General features: G+C 23.7%; 2 protein-coding genes across 2 annotated transcripts; one reads left to right on the plus strand and one right to left on the minus strand.

Annotated features, from left to right (window-relative positions):
• Positions 1-1,374: 1,374 nt before the first annotated feature.
• Positions 1,375-24,494, minus strand: LOC113548520 (nuclear migration protein nudC). The gene is made up of 7 exons (XM_026949450.1): positions 24,216-24,494; positions 23,473-23,553; positions 23,199-23,390; positions 20,315-20,488; positions 7,325-7,519; positions 1,628-1,830; positions 1,375-1,572 (listed from the first exon to the last, which is right to left on the minus strand). The coding sequence occupies exons 1-7, from the start codon at positions 24,291-24,293 to the stop codon at positions 1,521-1,523; spliced, it is 975 nt and encodes a 324-aa protein (XP_026805251.1). The 5' UTR covers positions 24,294-24,494; the 3' UTR covers positions 1,375-1,520.
• LOC113548522 lies at positions 13,913-19,993 on the plus strand. Its single transcript, XM_026949451.1, has 4 exons — positions 13,913-14,115; positions 17,889-17,999; positions 19,017-19,284; positions 19,835-19,993. The coding sequence occupies exons 1-4, from the start codon at positions 14,065-14,067 to the stop codon at positions 19,867-19,869; spliced, it is 465 nt and encodes a 154-aa protein (XP_026805252.1). The 5' UTR covers positions 13,913-14,064; the 3' UTR covers positions 19,870-19,993.
• Positions 24,495-25,574: the final 1,080 nt, after the last annotated feature.

The following is a 25,574-nucleotide window of genomic DNA, read 5'->3' on the forward strand; positions in this document are numbered from 1 at the left end:
ACTTACAGTTTAAAGAATATCATAATCTTTATGGATATAGCCGTGTGTTCGTGATCGGAATATCGGATTAGTGAAATACTGCAACGACCGACTATAATCATTGACAATAAATATAGGTATGATATCTAATTGATAATCAATGGTATTAAATAGTCAAACGATATAAGTTTAACCTTGTGGAATGTCGAGATTTCGTTAGGTTAAGCGTTTAGGCTATTTATCTCGATAATGAATACCTAATTTTACGCAATTTCCATATTTATCCGACTCGATCCATCTACGTACATATCTAATTTATTCAAATAACGCAGCGTTGGCTGTAATTCAAATTTGTAGATCACTTGGTCAATCATTTTACGCAATCAGTGATAAATGTGTTCATTAACGTTGATATAATTTGACCAAATAAATTCCGAGTAATATTATGTATAGAACGCCACAGCTGTGTAATTTTCAAACAAATTAAGCTTTTAGTCCCCAGAGTCCCAACACATTGACATTATAACTATGCCTTATCATGAGTAGGTACGTTAATTTCTTAAGCACAGAATTCACGTCGTAAGTAATGCATGAACACAGAGACCACGCACTATCGAACCGGAACCTGCAGCGTTAAGTTTCAATTAAAAATCTCATACGCTCAATAGCGATCTATCTTTGCTTCATAAAGCAATTGCCGAATACAAGTAAAACAGGAAACGTAATATCTATAATTTTGTTCTTACTTCTTATCGACATTTTTTTCTTGTACCTAAAAACCATTTTAAATAAAACAAGAGCAAACAATAATAAATACATTCTAAAAATTTTTTCACAGTAGTTATATATTTTTTTATTTATAACAAGTGCACAATTTTAAAAAATCTATTCAATATAAATAGATAAATATTCAATATTTCTTTTTTTTTTTTTACTTATATAACCTAATACGAAAAATAAATTCTTATTCAAAATGACAAATATATGATATCTATAGATGACAATGTTTCATGCTATTTATTTTTCAATAAGCATTTGAGAATTTCAAATTAATGACCTTTTTTATCGAATACTTAAAACTACTAAGTTTTCTCCTTTTTAAGTGTATTATTCAATGAATGATCATTATTGAAAATATTTTACATACTAAATCCGAAATCATACCTGAATAATTCTTCATATTTTTATCTTTAAATTAATAAACTCAAATGAAATGAATAATATTTAACTACGAAACAAAATATGATACACGTAATCAATTAGTTTGAGATTAATTTGAAATTATATTATCAATAATGCTAATGCATAGTATAATACCAAAACGCATTTTGCTGATCCGGGTGGCTAACAGATAACGTCGAACGCTTTAATATAATGAAAAACACAAAAACACAATTAAATTTACAATACTTTTATTTTAATCCAAAAACTTTTGAATTCATCTAAAGAAAATGTAAGCGATAACATTATTTTTATTATTTCAATTCTCATTTAATGCTGTTCTTTATATATATATTTTATTTTCTTGGTTTTGAGCGGGTTTAATTGAATTTACACTTGGAAAAGTCCATCTCAGGATGTTGTTCCATAAACCTGTAAAAATATTAACAGTTAAAACAACGAAAGTAAAAACATAAAATAAACTTACTTTTGAAGAACGTTCTGTTTTTTCTGTTCATCCGACGTAGGTAATCCCATATTCTTTTGTTGTTGATCGTACATCATTTTCTCCACCATGGACCTGGTTTCGCCCTCTAGGTCGGAAAGTTTGGATGGTTCTGGGTTGATTTTTTTGGTAGATATATCGGTATCTGAAACCACCAGTTTGGACCACCATTCCATTTTATTCACCTATAAAATACACAGAAATTAAATACTTGTAATTTCAACCCTAAAAAAGAGGACAAGTATAGATTAACATTCTGCTGAAACCTTCTCATTGGGTAGTTACTGTAATGGATGTGTTAAATTTGAATTTAACGGTTTTAGGATATATCATTGGCTTCATTGGCTACAATAAACGATCCTAAGCTAAGTCCTTCTGTCAACCAATATTACTTAGTCTATTTTATGTATATTATTATCAGTTGTCCATAGACTACAATTAATTGGTAATAGCTTAAAACTAATATAAATAATTTAAAAATGTTATTGCGTTTAGTAAAAAAGAATACATGTAAAAACTTCAAATTGGTCTAAAGTACCAATCTGATCTAATCTATTAATATAAATTACCCACTTTATTGAAAACCTAAATATTTTTACTTCACCAATAAAGTTAATAGCTGAGAAAAATAAGAAAAACACATTCTCATATCAATACCCTAAAATTAGCTCAGAACACAAAAACATATTTTTTATAACCATTGAAGCTTAAATTATAGCAACACATTCAATTTTACGAATTTTAAAATGTCATTGTTCATATTTTTATTGGTACGATTAAAATAGAATTATAAAAAAAAAAATAGGATTACTATCATATTCTAACAAAATCTATAAAACATAATATTATATTGATAACTTGATAATTTATAAATAAATATAATGCAATTTGTAGGTTTGAGTTAATGTTTTAGTACAAGGTTACTTATAATTTATATAGTATATATGAATTACATCATTACTGTACATAATATGTTCAGTATATATAATCATAATTTTGTTATGTGCAATTACGATTTAAAAATAATATTTAGTGAACTGAACTACGCTCAAATCGTTTTTCGAATGATATACAGTTCAAATATATAATAAAAATAAAAATTAGAATACACCTGTGTCCACTAGATTATATTAAAGAGAACTCTTCAAGACGAAGATCCAGTGCCAATAGTTTATGTAGTATACTCTTTTTGATTCCAAAACAAAATCGAGTGTGATAAATATTATTAATAACTTTGTAAATCGTTTAAATTTTGAAATGACTACGTGAGATACGTGAACAACATTTAAATGACTGTTTTACTCTCTAATAGTTGTAATAAAATAAACTACACCAATTAAACTGCGTGAATTCGCAAGTTTTATTATAATACCAACTACAAAAGATAACACATGAATATTATATTTGATCTGTTGTTATTAATATTTTATTTTATAAATTGTTATTATAATAATATAAATCTACTTCGGCATAATAAACGTATGTTTAGATACAAGGTACATACAATGCTACACACTTGAATGGAATTTCATTTCAATAAAATATTACCTACTATTATTATTGTGTAATTATTATTAATTTATTTATTCACAAGATTTCTTAACAAATTTCTCGAGTTTATCCATTTGAATGAATAGATTATACTAACATATTTTCATAAAGCACCACTTAATGTTAAGAAACTGATATTTTAAATCCCGAATGCGTATATAAACCAATGAAGTACAAAAAGAAATTCACAAAACAAAATTTCATTTTTTACACATTAGGTACATCGTAATTACACAATATAGATAACTTTACACTAAACGGACATGAAACTTGTTCCGTAATCTGTACGCCCACATAACAAAACGATGTTACATATTAAAATAAATAAAAAATAAACAAGTTCTTATGAAAACTAAGGAAACATAGGTAGGTATTGATATTGTGCATTTGCACAATATTTATGTTAACACAACATAGAGAATATTTTTTGAAAATTATTTTACATAGTTAAATACTGAAATAAATAACTGGTATAAATTTTAAATTTTAGTATTATACAACTACCTTGGTAAGATTTAACCTAAATCAAGTTCGTTAAAACCTAGTATACCGCAAATATCACAATATTTGTTCAGTTATTCCTATTTAAAGAAACTATTCAAAAACTCAAAAAATAATCTTTCTTAATTAGGGAGTAGATAAATAGTTAATAAAATATATATTATATATTAATCAATTTTAAGTTTATAGACAAATATATGCGTATCTTCCTATTAAGTAAAATTTAAAACAAATAAAACTAAATAAAATAAAGAAAGAAATAATTCTAACAAAACCATTACATTATAAAACTAATAAATTCTTTGTTAAAATGTAATGAATATTTTTAAAAATCAAAACTGGTTATTTTTGTAATATCATGTCATTAATATTTATAAAAAAATATTATACTAATATTTTTAAATCATTATGACTATATTAAGTAGCACTAATTAAGTAACATTAATTTAAATATAAATAAATAATTTGATTTACACATTTTAAATATACCAATAAAAACATTAGACATATTAAATATTATAATATAATAATATTAAAACTATAAACACTAAACTTATAAAGCATAATCCACTTAGATTTCTATAAAAAAAAAACAATGCATTTATAAACGTGCATTTTATTACAATATTGGTATTTAAATACAAAATAACGATTAAACATAGAATAGGTACGATGTATTATTATGTACATTAATGTTGTACATTTCTAGTTATAAATAAATAATAAATTATATTTAAAAAAAGCTAACTTGGATATTGTTTTTATTATAATAGGAAATTATTAGATAGGTATTGAAAATACTGTACTCTTGAATCTTTTTGATAATAAAATTTGTATAAAAAATTATTGATACTCTTCACAAGGTTCCTTTGATGTCCTATAATTCTCAAATAATTTCCCAAAAATCATAATTCACAATATCAAGTTATATGGTATCTAAAATCTAAATAATCAATGATAACGCAATATATAAGATCTAAGAAATTAACATTTAATAATAATAATAATAATAATAATAATGTTTATTCAAATAATTTTAAAAAAGTGGTTACATATAGTAGTTTTATGTATTTTTTATTTGTTCTTTACCTATTCTTTATAAAATTAACCAAGCAATAAAGTGATAAATGCATTTTTAATTCATACTAATTTCATTACTATTTATGATATAATTTAATTTTATAAACTACAAACGAAATTTGTATTTATATTTTACAGAAATGAATAAAATGCTTTAGCTAAACATTTTTAGAGGTTTAACCTATAATATAAAGATTATGGAATGAGGGTTCCAAGCTACTTAGAATAGAAATTCTCTATTTAAATATATAATATGATAAACCTCCTATTCAAATGTAAAGTCTTCGGAACTAAAGTTGGACATTTCTACCATAAAAATAAGATATTGGATTATCCAATTATAAGTGTATAGTGTGGGCATTATATATAGTTATATATATACATATTATTTGTTTAAAACCTGCTGGTGGATTACAGTTTAGAAAATTCTGTGTCAACTTTCAAGTTCTATAATCTCAGCTTAATTAAAAACCTACATGTATTCTGAAGAACAACAATTTTTTATCGTTTCAAAAATGTATTTTTTTTTTTTACTATCATAATCATATAATTTAAAAGTTATGTTTTTTATTAATCATTTTTATTAATAATATTATAATGCATCATCTCATTTCAAAAAAAATTATGAAAAGTCCCTTTTGGCCACTGAATTTATTCATCACATAATAATTATAAAACACTAGCTATAAGCCTGATGAGACTTCTTGAATGAGTAAATTTAACTATTTAAAAAATAGATCAATACACGGCTTTTAAGTATTAATAAATAATTGTGTGCTCGCTAGACCAAAAAAAAAAATAAATTTAAAAAAATTAACTCAATGGATATAATCTATGTACATAATATGTATAAATAGAGGTTAGTATATCTGAAATTAATAGATTCAAAAACTACTAGACAGTTTTAATGAAAGTTATTTCAATAGAATTCATAAAACTCGTAGGTTATTTGTAGCTTTTCTACCCCTATAGAGTAATATTATAGTAATATAGCTCACCCGTGAATTTGGTTTCGACTTATATAATAGAATATTTATTATTTATTTAAATAATTTCCGTTGGTTACAAATCATATTACTATAATTACTATAAAATATGTAAATAATTAACATAATATATATAAAATTAGTTTAATTAATTAGGTAGTAAAATTACTTTTAAAAATGTACACGGGCAAAACTAGAATTTACTTGTTGTATTTGCGCTAAAATGGACTAAATATCTGTATAGTTTAAATTTAACTGAGTTAAAGAGAGAAAATGGGATAAATCCACGGACCACGAAGTGTGCACGAGGACATGTGTGCTAGTATAATATATATAATCTTAATATTAGTTCTAGTTAAATTCAAATAGATAATCAGCACCAAAAATAATAAGATGGTAATAATCATTCTGTCAGACCTATAATTTAGAAATTTATATGAAAAATAAAACCGTTAGGCAAAGAAAACTAAGTTTTAGGTATTCGTTTTACTTTAATATCATTGCCAGATAATGGTGTGTTTTAATATTTAATTTGAAATCAATAATAAATTATCCCAATCAAAGAATTATTATGAGATAAACTTAGTAAAAGCTATATAATATATTTTATTAAATAAAAACAAGATTAGGAAAATATGTAGGCGCATACCTAGTTACATACAGGTGATCAAAATGTAATTTGAGACGTAAGTTAAAATTAAAACGTCAATTACAATTAACTATATTGCAATAAAAATCATAACTATTTAACTCCCAATATCGGAATACTCTTCTATACTCTATTCCAAATAAGTTTGGAAAAAATGTGGACAAAAACGCATCGTAGTTCACGCTGATGCAGTCACGCGGCTCGCGAAGAAAACCAGTAACAATACATGCGCAAATTTTTCCAAACTTTTTGAAATATAGTATACGTCTATTGGTCTACTTAAAATATACAGGTATAATTTCAATGATATTTTATTGTTAATATATTATCAAGATATTAAACAAAACACACAGGTTAAAATATTTACACATTTAAACAGTATAAAAATTTACTTATAATAATATTAATCACTCATACAAAATAATATGTGTACTTAAATATTTTTAAATTTTAAAAAAATAATAGAGGTTAAAATCTAACATTTTCCTGTACGTTATTATTTGATAATAATTATACTATACTGGATATATTTTAATTTTAGTAAAATAAACTATAAGTAATAAATCTAAATTCAAATTGATGATTACACAAAAAAAGTATGATTAATTATAATTCAATTTTAGAATCTGAACGGATGAATATATTGGGTTTTTAATAGCGTTTTTCTTTTTATATGATGAGAATATTTTTTTATTAATAAAAGTGCTCCAGTCTTTAACTTTGAGTGTGGTTTTTGGTTTCAAATTAGATCTAGTTAGTACTTGAAGGGAGGTGACATAATGGGAATAACACATACCGCAGTAATGAATAAGAAATAGATAATTTCCAATTCTTCTAATAGAAAATTAAGTCCGTTATAGGAAGCACTTAAATAATTAATAAACATTTTAATAATATTATAATTTTTTTTACCTTTTCAATATTAATCAGGAATGTTTTTCCGTCTTCAAGTAGCCACGTGGTTTCTTCGAGTTTAATTTCATGCTGTAGTTCGTCATCCAATATTGGGGGTTGTCCCTTAATACCAACGAAAATATGTTTCTTTTTTAAATTCACAATAACATCACGTGGTCTCAACTTGAATGCAGCTTTAGATGGAATTTTAAGCTGTGAGAAAAAAAATGAGATTAAAGTGACTGAGTCTCTAATTATTAATAATATAATGTATAATATAGATGATAAATTCTAAAATATATGATATAGATATAACTCTAGTAGAACATTTCAAGGTTAATATATAGAACATAATATTATATTTATTATACAGGTGCCTTTATTACAAATGTATCTTCGTCATCGTTACGTAACACATGATATATATAAATGATCATTAATCAATAATGACTAATGACTATAGAGATTTGATGAGAAAAAATATTAGAATTTAATTTAAAGTTTAATTCTTACACGAATGCGTTGGATAAAACAGTATAACAATATTAAACTTAAAATAGTAAGCACCTAATCTTAAGAAATCACAACATTGTCCTTAGAGGAACTACAATTTCCAACGCCTTTCGTAGTAGATGTTATTATTTTTGCGAGTCAATATTCAAGACGCGCGGACATTTTCAATTAAATGCATTGGATTTTAATGCTTAAATATGAAAATATCTAAAGATAAATGCTATTTTCCCTTCGTCAAGAAATTTTTGACTCAGTAATATTAATAATAAATAAAATAATATAATTAGACATTTTTCCTTAGAAAAAAAAATAATAAAACATAATATATAATACTATAAGATAGGTACTGATAGACATTAAGTAAAATTTAATTTATTTCTAAATTAGAGTTATACAAGACATAACTTGATGAAAAAAAAAAGATATAATTTATATTAAACTCAAAATTAATTTTATGTGCTTATACCTGCTTTTTATTTTCTTGCGAGTGTTAAATTTTTAAGTATTTATTATTATTACGTATCCAATAACTATGATGAATACATTTCTAGTTGAAAATATGGACCACAATTAATTTAACTAACCTTTAAACATATACATTTATAATTGTATAATTGCTTATAATTTAACACAAAAAAAAAACTTTTTAAAAGCGAAATTAATACAAATTGTTTAATTATTAGCGTAATTTAGGAGAGGCTCAGCAATAATATTATCAACATTCGGTCTTCAATATTTATTCTAGTACCTATACCTATTTCAAGTTATAATTAGTTATTAGGTATTACAAATTATAATTACAAGTTATTGACTAACTATTTATATTTTACCAATGAAGGTAGCTTGAAAGTGCATTTAAAATAATTACCAAATAAATTATTTGCACTCTAAATTATTAAACTATTCAAAGAATCTTCATGTAAGATCATTTTATAATCAAATAATATGTAACATTGTATATGATAAATTATTAAATTAAGGCGCACTCAAATTAATTCACAAAAATTTAAATATTATATTTTATGAAATTTACATAATAAAACATTATTAATATAAATATTATGATAAATGTAATACTTAAAAAATACAAGGAAACACTAAAAATCAGTACAATTTGATATTTTGTAATTATTATCTAACAAACATGGATCGATAATTATTATTTATTACTGTAAAAAGTAAATGTTTATAATAACCTAAAAAGAAAACAAATATTAATACGAACATAACAATTATTTTTAAGATCCAGTTAGTAAAACAATTACCAATCAAACGTAATTAATGTAGATATTTAAAATAACTAGTTAGTTCGACATCAGATAATTTGTAAATAGTAGTTGATACGAAATCTGTACATTATACATATTTTATACTATATAACCTGCACGTTCAATAAATAATAATATGGATAAATCATTCGATTTTAAGTAAAATGCCTAATAGCATTGATTTTATAATGCTATTAGCTATTATATATTTTTTCAAATAAATAATCTTTTATAATGAGTTATTAAACATAATATATTAATTGTACATCCATTGCGAAGATCACAATGTTGAGATCTGGCATTCCCAAATGAAGTTTTTCTAAACACCATACAAACCCAACGTCACTACCAAAATAAAAAAAGTCGTGACCAATAAAGAATGTATTTTTGAAAGATAGCAACAAACGTCTTGACAGTTTTCTCGCGACCTTGCGTTAAGATTAGGGATTTCCATAACGATCATGAAAAATCCATAGACGATTAACTGTAAGACCAATGAATGACAAACAACACATATATTATATACATTATACCTATAACATAATGTATCTAACATTCCCGACTTAACTTTTCACTCATAATATAGTTTTAACATCATACACGTAAATGGGTAAATATTCATTTTATATTAATAAAATATAAACACGATCTACGAAACGCGTGTGGGATATTAAAATAAAATAAATTAAGCATTCAAGTATTTGACACTATTTGTAATTTATTAATTATGAATTGTCACACTATTGATAACTGACTAATAACTAAAACCTTAACGTTAACTATGATTTATGTCGGGTACAGCATTATTACAAGGACATTTTATACGTAAAATATAGTTTGATATTATTATTTGAGGGGCAAGTAATCAAATAATCAATAATCTGTGTAATAATAATACCAACAACAGACTAGTACAAAAATAATATTATTATTAATTATTAAAGATTGGTCGTATGATAAAACAATTTCATTTATAAACAAAGAAGTGTAACCAAATAAGAACTACGATATAACATGTATATCCCTCTACATATCTACAAGGTGATCATCACACCCAAAACGATTCCGATGAGTATCTCTTTCTATAAATTGTGTTATTATACGTATGTAACATATGTATATTATAATTATAAGACAAAAATGTCTATATAATACTTAAAATGTCTATATAAACAATATAAATAAATGGTATTTTTTTTAATATCTGCAGCAACCAAATCAATAAAAGATAAAGTTTATGAGTTCCTTTGAAAAACAAAACCCGATTGGTGAAAATGAACGACCAGCTAAAATTAATAACGTGACCAGAGTTTGATAATTACAAAAAACAAACGATCCTAAACAAACAAAAACCCGTCTATCCATAAATGTCACGTTCCCCTTTTGGATCACGTTCTTTTGACGTGCAAAAACTTGGCGAAATATAATTACAATACTTTATATACATATAATAATACAATTTAGAAAAAATTATTTTCCTAATCGTTTATAGAAAATATGAACTGTTTACATGAATGCATTAAATAGTTTTGAAAGTTTTTTATGCGCATTTTAAAGAAAATTAAGTCCTAAGTAAAATTAGAAAATAATTATTGGTTAGAATCTGGATGATTTAATTGTAAATTATATAAAAATAATATCCAGTTTATGTAATTTTATTCAATAAATGAATGACATTATTTCTTAAATGTTGAATACTAATAATTATAAAATTATAATTTTAAACTAAACATTAAATATTGTCTTTAGTTTGAATTACACAAACATATTTATTCAATACCCTTAATTAACTCAATATTGTGATCAATTTATAAAAAGTCTTGTCCTTTGTTGATCATTTTCATGAAAATAGGTTAAAAAATGAAGAAAAATTCACAGCTAAATCTTTTGAAACAAAAAAAAATCTACGTCAATAATTTTAACAGTTTTCTCGTAAATTATAATATTGAGAATTATATAAATATCTTCTTTTAATTAAAATATTTATCTATTGTATAGAAGCTACATGGCACTATATGCCACTTTTACCAAATTCTTATAATTCTCAAACAAAAACAAATACCTAATTGTAAAATATATAAAAAATTTTTAATTTAACAAAACCCTCAGCATAAGCAGTCGGCCATGTTAAGTGTGGTTTACAAAAAGGAATTGAACTATATTAATTTATAGGGTTTTTTTATTAATAAAACAGTTAATTTATTGTCTATACAATATAATATATAAATAGTACCTACAATACATACAAGTGATATAAATTATACCTGTCTTTTTTATTAAATTCTTTATTATTTTAAATTATCTCTGTAGTCTTGAATCACATTTTTGCATATAAAATCGGTATAATGCAAAATTTGATTCAATAGGGAAGGAAAGTCCCGCATATAGTAAATTTTAAAAAGTGTGATATATATTACATTTTAAATAACATATCGACTGCTAACAGGCAAATGGACGTATTCGCCATAGTAATATATTAATAAGGAGCAAAAAATAATACGTCGAATGAGCCCACTCTAGTGGTTCTAGCTACAACCATCCTCAAGTTATTTAAATATTATATTACCATTGATTATAAATACTATTAATATTATTAATAGTAGTATGTATTTATAATCAATGATATTACTCAGTATTAGTTGTTTAAACAAATATTATAGAAATTAATTGTGTTTAAATAATTCCTATAAAGCTAAATCGTGGTTATTAATTATTTTAATTAAATTTTTATTTTTAAACCATCATCGAAATAAATGATAACGATATTTCCAAATTATATATTAATGATTTTAATTTTTAATAAAATAATCAGTACCTATTCATAATTTTAATAAAATTCCTTCTTTAACACGATTTGTATCATTAAACTAAATAACATCTAAAAACTCATTTATAATTAAATAAATAAATATATACGCAAACATGTTTATCTTATAAAAATACTATGTTAATAAACATTTTTTAAAAACTATTATAAAAATCTATGAAAATTACCAGTAAATCCTATAATATTTTAAAAGATATAGGTAAAATAATTATTATAATAAAAAATAGATTTTAATAATAGTTATTTAAATAACACTTTGACATTTCAAATGTTTTTTTTTTTTATATTTTATTGTTCAAACCAGTTTTAATCCATTAATAAATAAATATTTTTTCTTTTATTTACATATAAAAAATAATTTTTAACACTCAACACCAATTATATTGAAAAGTATTAACGTTTTTAAAAATACTTTATTTTACAACATTAATACTCTTCAATAATAATTATTATTTACTGTTTAGAGCAACGTTTCCCAATGTGTGTTCCACAGAACCTTAAGGTTCCATAAGACAATTTCAAGAGTTCCGCCAGATGTATGTGATTATTGAGAAAAATATTTTATTTTATACGTATTTGGATTATTTATATTATTACAAATTATAATTTTAAATTATTTAAAAAGGGGTTCCGCGAAACACAAATTATTTCTCAAGGGTGTCGAAGTCCTAAAAGTTTGAGGTACGCTGGTTTAACTTATCACTTATTTTAAATCCTAATTTTTATGATTGACTACATTATTTAATATGGTATACAGAAGCGCAAATTTAATAAGATTAATTCAAATGTTAGTAAACACTGCCTTAAATGATTTAAACATTAGTTCAAGTTACATACACAATAAAATTCGTTTTTATAACATGAGTTATGATGCTAAATGTTCTGTATAGCACGATGTAATACTAAAATGGGCTATATAAAAACACATTTAATTAAAATGAAATTAATTTTATATTTATTTACCAAGCATATTCATCTCCTCTTTTCACATCAATAATTTAATTATTCAAAACCTAATTTTTAGAATTTTTAATAGGTATACTTAGACTACATTATCAAATCAAAAGCTCGTATTAATACAGGATACTCCTTAACTAGAAAATTTAAAAATTTGAAAATATATGGTCTTTAAAATTAGAAAATTATTTAGCAAAAAATTGTTAACAACTTCATAGATAAATATTTTAAATAAGTTTTACACAATACCAAGATTTTGCTAAAAGATGATTCGTAATGTTGGTAATGTTTCTATTTATAGACATTTAAAATGGTCTACTTTTTTAGTTTGCTTTCGATTAATGTTAATAAAATAATTGGTTTTCGGTCAAAAAACTTAACATTTGGTAGGCACAAAGTTCTTTTAAAATTGTTTTTACAATAATTAAAAATAATAATCATAAACATTATTTTTTTTTCCGTTTTACATTGACATAAATTATTATTTCCTATACGAAATTTACAATTTAAGACTAATATTTTAAACTATTTATAATGAGAATTTATTCACCATCATTTTATAGAACGTTATATCAATTGTATTTATGTGATTTTTGTCGAAAAAATTAATCGAACTTACCGAATTAATACATATAAATATAATTAGCATTAAAATATAATATGCTAATTATACCTCTAGAAATAGTTACTAATGTACCTGTTTGCTTACCCCAGAATTATTTTTTGAACAAAATGTATACGATGATCTACCCAATGACGCCACGCCCAAACATTTTCAATAAAAGCAAATTCACATTTTATATAATTTTAAGCGATTTATTAAGGAAAAAATATGAAATTGAAATGTATATATTTACTATTTATATTTTATACAATTCAACACAATATGTAAAGTACAATGGTACACACTTCTAGCAAATATTTGCGGTCGTATAGAACACCGAGAGCTCGAGAATTTGAAGTTCAATAACGAGATCAACTAATATTCCCACTCCACTAAGATGACTTGGTTATTATCATTATGGCAGTCATATAAAATACTAGTGCGCTGTATTAAGCGGTGCATGTGATGTTTCGCCGGCCACAAGAAATTATCAACATCACGAATATCTAGTGATGCGCGAGCGTAGTTTATTTTAAAAAAGAAAAGACCGCCACCCTAAGAGGCAGGAAGTTTTCTTTTTCGAATAACTATGAGTCCAAAATTAGATAGCGTTATTGATATCGACAACACTGTTATTGATGTAAGTACACTTCTTTTAAACATTTTCATACTGTTCGCTAAAATTAAACCAATATACATTTATCACTTAATGAATGATACAAAATTGTACAAGATTTTCTTTAGTCATATTGACTAAATTAAATATAATGATTTTAATTTTTTAACTATAAAAAAAGTATACTTACAATTAAATTTATCTACTACCAAATAAATTATACTTAAGAATGTAATTTAATTATAATTTAAAAACTATGAATAATTAAAATAAACCTAAACAAAAAAATGTTTAATTTTAAAATAGTTACTTTACTATTGTACATATATTAATAATTAATTACATTCATACAATATTTGAAATTTCAATATTCTAATAATAGAATAACTATAACAATATTAAAGACACCGGCTAATTATACCAATAGCTAATTAAGAATTTAATCATAAATTTCCTACATGGAATAAGTAATATTACTTGTTTTGATTTTATAGATATATAGAATATATTTTAGATATATTTTAACTTCAAAAATAATTTGTTCAAAAAATACTATTTAACGATTACTGAATTTAAAAATAATTTTATTTCATTTTGTACTCTTAAACAGTGATAAAGTGATAATATTACGTTGTTTCTATAATTGTAGACAAAAAAGTTTTTTTAATTTAAATTCTTAAATTAAATTATATACACATGTTGAAAGTAATGTACCAAACTTACTCAACTCAAAGTACATAATGATATTATTAACATTTTTAATGTCTAGCTATAAATTTATGTTATACTTGTTTATATACAAGTACATTTTACATATACGTATATACAAGATACAACAGTTAATTATCAAAATTATATTATAGGAGAATATTTATAAATAATTAAATCAACAGTTGAACACTCAAATTATTCATATAGATCAAATTCTGTGTAATTGAATATTTTTTTCATTAAAACTACAATAATGCACAAGCTGCACTAGATAAAATGATACAAATAATCAATCCACTTGAAATAACTGTTATTTCAAAAAAAAATTGATATAATTAACAAATGACTAATGTTATTTACAAATACTATACAAAAATTGCTTTAAGCTATAATTTAAAAACCTAATAGTACTACATTAAGTACACGTCTGAGAATAATTTAATTTTAATATATTTTTAAAAATAAAACTTACGTACATATTCATTTACGCATGACTGAGAAAACCTTGATACCACATGTACCACGACTTTTATAAAATTATGTACAAGAAATCATTCACCAAGAAATGATCCATATATTGTATTGAAATACAAAATTACAAAAAATTAAATTTTCAATTGAGATCAGTGGTGTAGTACCTAGTTGTAATAATAATAATAATAATAATAATGACCGTGCACTTATGTCTAAATTGACATGATTTTAGAGAATAAATTGCGTAAATATATGGTTACAAAAAATAATAAAAGTTTAAAAATAAATGACCTTGCCCCGAAACCAGATCTCTTGAACTCTATTGATCCGCCTTCGTATCCGGATTTGTATCCGTGTTCCTACAGCCTAAATAACCACATATACCATGTGGCATGTACCTGTAGATAATTTTGCATATTCCAAGACAGCATGACATGACTCCAGGGTATGACGTATAAATTACGTAGATGCACACATTTTCATGACTATTATATACATATAATATATATCATATCCCACCCACTACTCTAATAATAATGCATTTATTCAAGTATCAATATTAAACTTAAATGTAATATATTATTAAGTGTATTATTATACAAAACAGTGTAGTATAATATACATAATCCTAATCATGGCCGTAAACATAAGGATAGTGATTTCTTGCAAAATTCGTCTTTCCTCCAAATCCCCTTAAAATATTGTCTAAATATTTTTACAACATATATCAACATTTTCGTAAGTAATATAATAACCTCAGAGCATTTACATACAATTTCTGAATAAAATCTGATCATATAGGTACTTTTCATTCTACACCTATATTATTAAATAGTTTCTCAATACTAAAGAATTCGATGATGTATTACATAAATCATAAACAAAATAAGTTTTTAAATGATTTAACAAAGAAAAAACTATTATAAAAAATGAAATAAATATGATCATCGATAAAATAGTTAATGTATCTTTTAAGTAGACCTAATAATAACATTATTAATAATTGTCCTAAAATTATAATTCAGTAGTAAAATGTGGTACTTCTAAGAGATTTAACACAAAATATATGATAGATACCTATGTAAATAGGTAATTAAAATACATAAAGATAAAATAAAATGTGAGATTTCTAAATTTTTCTGTTCAATAATTTATTTTATTAAATCTTTTGTATTATTCATATATATTTATATATTATACTAAATATATAATCATAAATGATCTTATATCTATAATCTATATCAACAAGACAATAATCTTATATATGTTAATTTGTTAAAAATAAATGACAACCATTGGCAATGAAACATTATTTGAATTATCCTCATTTCACAAAGACAATGGTCAAATAAACCCCTTTCATTCTATAACAGTGTTGTTATCTATCTACAATATTGTTATATAAGCAACTCATTAATGACATTGCCTCCAGTGAATCGTCGGTATATATTGTAAACATAAACCTGTATAATAACTGTTAACCACAACTCAACATTACATTTTACAACATATTAATTATTTATAACAAGTAAACATATCTATTTATAGACATGATATTTTTATTATTAGTAGTAGTAGTAGTAGTAGTAGGTATTATTAACTGTTTTACAAATTAGTGGACAATCGTCAATTGAGTGAGTAAGTATCCATGCATAAAAATAATAATTTTTGAGAAGAAAAACCTTTTACAATATTTTATATTTTTATAATAGGTATATTTGCAATCGTAAAATATTTCTAATAAATAAATATATCAGTATATATCAAGCATTTATGATAAAAAAAAAAACCAAAGAATATAAATAATTTAATGTGTAAATTTGCAATTTTTTTATTAATAGGTAATAATTAAATTTCACAAAATATATTTAACTGCAGTTATTTATTTTGTAATATTATAAAATATAATATGAAATTGTAGTAGTTTTTTAAAAAATTACTAATGTCCGATATTTAAAAAAACATAATCTTTAATTACTCTTAAGTACAGTATTTAATGAGTTATACCAAAAAATAAGTTAAAATAAAATGCTCATTTAAGAACTGTTTAAAAAGAAAAAAAATACTAAGATCATAAATTACTGACAATATCGTACGTATTTATTTTATTTATAAACGAACTATCGTAATTAAAAAACAATACTAGTTAACTAAAGATATAACTAAGTAATTAATGAAATTCCTTACGTGTTACTAGTATAGGTACAATTTATATTTATGTATCAAAAAAATTAAATAATAGAAATATTTTCTTTGCACGTTATCAGAAAGTAACATTAAAACCGGATAACTCTATACCCGAAGGCGTTACAAAATTAGATTACATAGTCCTGAAAATTGCAATACATGACCCGGACCTTGAAACTTGACTGAAAAAAATCCGGTTCAAAAATTACATAACCCGCATCTAAACTTTATTACTTCTTATTACAAATACCCTATAGGTAGGTATCGCGACGAGGTGTATTGTTTTAGGCGACGCCCATCAATAACCTTGATCTTCAATAATCATAAAATTATATCTGTAGTTTGTACATAGGCAGTAGGTACTATATTTTTATATACAATAAAATAACATAGTATATTAATTCGTGCTCTATTATACCATGTAGGTGTATAGATGGTCTATACCAAGACCATCGTTTTCGTCATCAAGACAAGATAATTCCAGTGACAAATCGCAACCGGACTCATCCACATCGCCTAATCAACTAAGCATAAAGGTAAACTAACAATACATGACAGAATTATCTATAGAAAATTGTATACATTTTATTTAATAACTCATGCTTAAATTAAACTAAAAACTATAATGGCCAATGCTGTCGAAATAGTTAAAAACTCAATAAAAAAATATAATAATAATTTTATAACATTTTTATAATTATTGAAATTCGTCAACAAAAATCAACTTATTTTTTTAAATTTTTTTTTACTATTTTAAATATAAACATTTAATGATCATAAAAACTATTATTAATTCAACTTTAAATGCATTAAATTCGGAAATACTTAATTTTAAAAAATAAATTACCTTACAATGTTATATCATTCATTATGACCTTTGGAAAATTATATTTTAAACATCAAAATATGGCTAAGGATTTGAATCTATTTTCGTTTTGATTATTGGAATTTTATAAAAACGTAGCAAATCAAAAAAGAAAAGTATTTTAAATAAGTATTTTTAATAATTATAATAATATTTTAAACAAGATTTATTATTTAGAATTGTTTTACAAATATGAAAAATTATTTCATTAAACTATTTATTTTGATATTAAAAATAATAATTTTATAATACTTCTAAAGTTTTAAAAAGGATTAACAAAAGGGTTGATTTAACTAGATTATCTAACTAAACTAAAAAAATGTCAATAACTTATTTAAAATATACTTTATTTTTGACATACTAAAAATATCAAAATATATGTGTACTATTTTCATTGTTATACATTTTGCTTACTAATACATAGGTAATTTTAATACATTTTAACATTGTAATCTCAATTATCAATGTTGTCATAAATAATAATATATATTATATTTATTGAAACAAAAAATAGAGATAATTTAAGCACTAATTTTTTTAACTAGATAAATATAAATACTTTATTCTTAAAGCGTATTAAAAATATTATTTTCTATACTTAGATTATTCAAAATGTATTTTTATATAACTATAAATTAGCCTAAATTTTGTCATCAAAAAAATAAAACATATTTTATTTTAATTATAGAGTAAATCATCTACAACTTCAATGCTATTACTATGTGCTGAAAACTTAGATGCCCATAACAAATACATTGATCGAAACAATGATTCAGATACTTTATCGGTAGCATCATCAAATCATTTTACAATTGTTAATGGCATAGGACATAATCGACATAAGTCTAGAAAGCCTACCACATGTTGTTGTGAACGACATCAGCTTACTGTATTGGTCATTTCTATGACAATAGTTTTCTTCCTAACAATTGTATACTGCATCTACTATGTTCACAGTAAGTTATAATGAATTACAAATATTATGCTAAAAATATACAGAGCATCAAAAGTATTTGCTTTATGAAATATAATTTAATATATATTTTAATGACATTTAAGCAAATCAATAAAGAAAAATTTAATACATTTCTAACACAAATTCAAAAAACTAACCATGAATTCAGTTATTATAAGCCACATATTATGTATATTTTTTATCCCTTCTAGTAAAAATAAATAAAAAAAAAAACAACTATTTCTTCTAACAGTACCAATTGAGAAAAAACTTAGATACTTTATCTTAGAAAAAAATACTTTTTGTTCATTTATTTCTTTAATCTTGATTCATTTTACACAACCATGAAGACTATATTTATATTTGTTTTAATAAATGTTTTAACTCATCATATTATAAAATCCAACTATTAAAAATAATATTTATATACCTAAAATAATTATTATTTGCTATTAACTATAATATAGCAGCTATATTATCAATAATAACATTTTGTGTTTATATATTACTATTAAGGTAATAGTGAATAATATATTATTTTTTTTTTTTAGGACATGCAATAAACTCTACAAGCAACTTTGCTTAAAAACTAAGTCATTCACTTCATCAATAATACAAAGATCCCAAAGAAATATGGACTAATATAATAAAATGGAATATTATAATTTATTAATCATGTAGTATATAAGAAGACAAGAATTATAAATATATGTTTAATTATATACCTACTTTAAGATTTTATTTAAATTATTGTATTAAATAAATCAATATGAATTAAATCTTAAAATTGGTTTTTTATAATAATAATATAATACACAAATGATCTCCTGTATAAACTATCTTATATCATAAATAAATTAAATATGCATGAAATAAATATGGATATTTTATATACACTTTCAAAATATAACTATGATTAAGCTATAAATAGTAAGGGAAATAGGAAAACCTCTAATATAATATTTTAAAAGAAAAAAGAATTTATCTACAAAACAAGTCAACTAAAAAAATAAAATAAATAATACACTTACTTCGATATCAGATAATGTTTGAGTCCATCTGTAATTAGGCAAATCACAACCATTGCCTGCATTAGGTTTCAATTTTCCTTTTTCTTTTGGATCATCTTCATCTTCTTCAATTGGTTGTGATAATTCATTTGTTTCAACAGAATTTTTTGAATTATCAGCTTTTAAATTTTTTTTCTAAAACATACAATTAAAAAAACAATATTAACAAGATACATTAGATGTTACAAAATTGGTACAAGGTTAGTACAAAATGATTATAATTTATCAAGAAATGATAAAAATCAAGTATACATAATTATTTTAACAGACTACCTTAAAATAAAAATTATACACTTATACAATTAATAGAGATATTGATTGAAAAATACTTTTTTTTATATACATTTTATATAAATTATATTTTGTGCAACACAATAAGTCTACAATAACAGCATACCTATTATTAAAACCTACATTTTATGAATAACTAAATCATATTTTATATATCAAACAAGAATAAAAAATTATATCTTTATTGATAAAAATTATAGAAGCTTTTATTGAATACATTATTTTGTTTCAAAACTATTTCTATATTATTTTTCAACTAGAAGATTTGGATGTCTAAGCCAGTTACAATAGCACTAAATATATAACTATGGTAGGACATCGTTTATTGTATTACCATATAAATATATTTTTAAATTTAAGAACACAAATTATATGCTGTTATTTAAATAACCACTTCTTTAATACCAATTTCACTATATTCACAAAACAGTAACAAAAATAAATAAATGTATACATTATACCACTATATTCAATATTACATCCATGTGACATTGTATTCAAAAGAAATTAACTAATCCATTAAAGTTTAATAAGAACAATTTAACAATAGTAAACAGGAACAACTTAAGAAAACATTTAAATTGATGATATGTTTTAAAAATGTACTTGTTTATCATAACATAGAACATAATCCAAATCAATTTATCAAATAATTTTAAGAATGTTTTAACTGTGATTAAATTAAAGCGGTTATATGGAATTTTGAGTGAATTGAATAGACTCAATTAAATAATTTATTTTTTTGTTGACAGTTAATATTTTATATTAATTAGAAGTAATTTTAATTTTAATTAAACACGTTTACAATATTTTTGGCAAAATCGACGCTTTAGGATCCATACACTTTCCTTGGCTGACTAAATGAAAAAAAAATAAACTATTAGGGGTCCTAGAACAACTAGGCCAATAACAATATCAAGATTATTTAATTAGTATTGACATTGAATCATACCATATATTTTACAGCAACTATAATTTTGTAATTCTTTTTTTTAACTCAAGTAATATAAATTGTATAGGTATGTTTCTTACATCAAGTTTTACATACTTTATATATAAGTGATTTTTCAAATGGTAACCAAAAAAATTATGATTTTCAGAGACTTTTACTATAACATATAAATTAAAATTTCAAACAACCAATTAAAATATATAAAACACGGATAAATAAATATAAAACCATTAAAGACCACAAATTGATTAAATTACAATAACTACATTTAAACAGATAATAGCTACCAAATCATAAATATATCACTTCCTGAAACATTTTCAAGTTTAATAATTAATACATTAATTTTTTTTTTTAATAAAAATGATAAGTATTATCTAAAAGAAGTTCAATAAAGATTATTTAATTTATTTTTTCATCAAAAATATACCAACCTTTTGACCATCATACCAATAAAATTATAAATCTGAAGTTTATCTTATCTTTCTAAATGTTGACACTTAATTTATACTTTTAGTTTTTATTTTAAAATGAAAACATTACTGCATATTTTAACACAAATTAAATGAATTGAAAAAAAAATAAAAGGAAGACAATGGATCTTGAGTAAACATTATAAGTCATAAAAAAATTTAATACATAAAAAACAAATTTTTAGATTACTAGTTTAGTTGATACAATAGATACAAATTACAACCTTCTTGGTTAAAATACATATTATTGGTCACAAATTGGTAATACAGTAATCCCTCGTAATCCGCGAAGGTTACGTTCCAGCAAACCTATATGGATAACAAAACCGCGGATAACGAGACCATAAATCAATGTAAAAAGGGAGATTAGGTTTAACTTTTATTAATTTTAAAAATCAATTATTAATCAATTAATAATGTGTAATAACTAGTGTTTCTAGTGTTCATGTAATAACGGTAAAACGTTATCGCAATCGCAAGGTTAGGTTATACGCAATAATATGTTATCGTGGACCCAACCGCGGATAACGAGGGATTACTGTATATGCATGTGTGTGTGTGTGGCATATTGTTGCTTTTGCATTAGTCACATCAATTGTGTTCTTAACTTTAATAAACAATAAATTGATGTATCATCAAAGTTAAAAGTAAGAACATTATCTATGCCTAAGCATTGGCTTAGATAATCAGATAAGTAAAATAGTTTCCATAAACAGTTTTTGTAAATGTTTTGGATAATATTACTAAGAAGTAAGAAGAATAGATTTCTGCTGTTTGGAATAATATAAAATATGAATAATATATAATATGTAAATTATTAATTCTGGTTATTATTAGGTATAGAAAATAAATAAAGTAATATCTGAAGTTTTAGAAAAATATAAAATAAAATGTAATATATAGTCTATTCCAAATGCCTGGAAAAAATCGCACAGGTATGTCCGCTGTCATTGGCTACAGTTATTAGTACTCATCATGATGGGTTGGCGGTTAGACCACCGGCAGATTACATGAAATACCAGCGCAAAACCAGACACATTATCGTTGTACATTTTCCCAGACTTGTTTGGAATAGAGTATAGGTATGCATGATATGATATTTGCATGTATTTTTTTTTAAGTTTCTTACCAAATCTAACTCTTTTTGGAGTTGTTCAGCTTCTTCATCAGTTAATTCTTTTAATTTTGGCTTAGTCTCTAATTCTTTCTCCTTTTGTGATTTTTGTAATCTTTTTAATGCTTCCAATTTTCGTTTTTCGTCTAGTGCGCGTTTTTCTTTTAAAGCAATATCACGATGTCTATTAAATACTGACATTAACATCTAAAATATCAACATAGTATACATTTAGATAGGTATTTTAATTTTAAATTTAATGGTTTTTTTTAGAAATATATATAGGTACTTGTTCGGAAGCATTTTCATCTGGACTTCCAATAAAGAAATCAGTTTTCCGACCAAGAAAACTGAAAAATGTATCCAAAAGCTAAAACAAAATAAAAAATAATTTTCATAAAGATTTTTTAATAGAATAATGAACAGTTTTAAATAAAACATTTTAGAAACCTAACTCTTAGATTATTTCGATACATAAAAATTGTAATTTGGAGATGTATTTTTTAAGTTTTAAGTGGTTATAAAGTGTTGGTTGATTAAGTGAAACCCCTTTACCGCACAAAACATTAATCTACTACTACGCTCACATAGTAAATATTTATTTTTTCATCAATATGAATAATATATTGTTTGATAAATTGTATAAATAATAAATATAAATATGAATTATAGATATAATTTAAATTATCAATTTAACTATTTAAAATATGTTACTATAGCAACAACAGTATTGAATTAACAATAGAAAAATCAATAATACATTATTATACCCAAGTAATGAAATAAAAATATAAATTTAAGTAAAGAAGTTTTGTCATATGAAAAGAAGTACTATATTGTACAATTATCCAAGTTAAATTAACAAAAACATTTGACTTGGTACTTTTTAAACTATAATATTATCAAATTGAATAACTTTAACTATTTACTATTGTAAAAAAATTGATTTATTTTCATAGCAACAAAAGCAACCCAACTAAAAAGAAAAGTTAACAAATTATTAAATGTATTATTTTATTTTTAATTACATACTTGTTCTACTCCTTTCTCGTGCTGCTGAGCCAATGCCAGAAGCATTGAATCAAACTTTTCTTCATTCCCATGTGACATGATGCAATACGGATCCAACTAAATCGCTGTGAAATTATATTATATAAATTTATAAGTCAACGACTAAAAATTATAATTCCACGGTTAACAGCAAAACTATTAATTAACGTAGTAAAACTAGCAACGTGCGCCGCACAGTTACAAAACAAAATTGGTAAATGGTAAATCACTTATCGTTATCACTTAACATCACGCTAACTTACTCACGAGGCATTCGCAGTAGTAGCACCACAGAATATAATGTACAGATACACAATATAAGGTAGCGGTGGGGAAACAAATAACCACCGCGATTTAAAATGGTTCCCACGCGATTATCGTTGTAATCGACTATCGTACTTTCGATATTTGTTGTAATTGACTATCGATATATTTTGTTCTGTGGTTGAAATTAAATTGACATCGAATCGTTCAAACCTTAAACCTCGGCGTAGACACAACAACTGTAACAATTGACAATTATAATCTTGCGCGTCTGCATTACCTAACCGAGGATAATAATATAATATTATTAGCGACTATTGTCTATATAGTAACAGTAAGACGATATGTTGTGGAGTCTGCAAATGAGCCTGGTCCCTGGAGTCTAGAGACGTGTCCACAGGGCCACAGCCCACCAAAGTGTCTTAAGTCACGAATATAAGCCATTATGCTGTAGTATATACTACATAATATGTACAGTAAACATTAACCAGATGCTGCACGGTGGGCTGTGAATTTGTGATCATAGACATAATATGATTCATATGTGTATGGTTATAATGAAAAGAAAAACGGTTGAAATCAGTATCATAAAAGAAAAATATTGTATTCGTTCGACTTGGAATAAATAACAAATCACATTATCGATTATCATTGATCGCCAAAATATATGTAATTGTTACATTTTGTTTAAATTTTTATTTTTCATTTAAAATTAGATTAATAGGTTTAGCCGGTTTAGGACGTCTAGGTATATTGTAAGATATTATGATGTGTATTACTCGTTGATAGATTAATTTATCCAACTTCGTATGTACAAGAGACAATTCGTATGGACAATACTTAATTTTATTATTTAATACATAAAATTAAAACTAAAAGCTAATAATATTGTATCCAAACTACCTATCACAATATTCTCTTCTAAGTATAGGTGCCTTAATATTTCGTTGGAACAGATGGAATTATAATTACACTTATACAGTTGAGTATAATATAATACTATTACATTTTTATTATATTAGGTACTTTATCCTAACGAAACACTGAAGTTTTGTTTATAAAATATTTAGACCTTAT

Source organism: Rhopalosiphum maidis, chromosome 4, assembly GCF_003676215.2.
Source record: "Rhopalosiphum maidis isolate BTI-1 chromosome 4, ASM367621v3, whole genome shotgun sequence".
Taxonomy (NCBI): Eukaryota; Metazoa; Arthropoda; class Insecta; order Hemiptera; family Aphididae; genus Rhopalosiphum; species Rhopalosiphum maidis.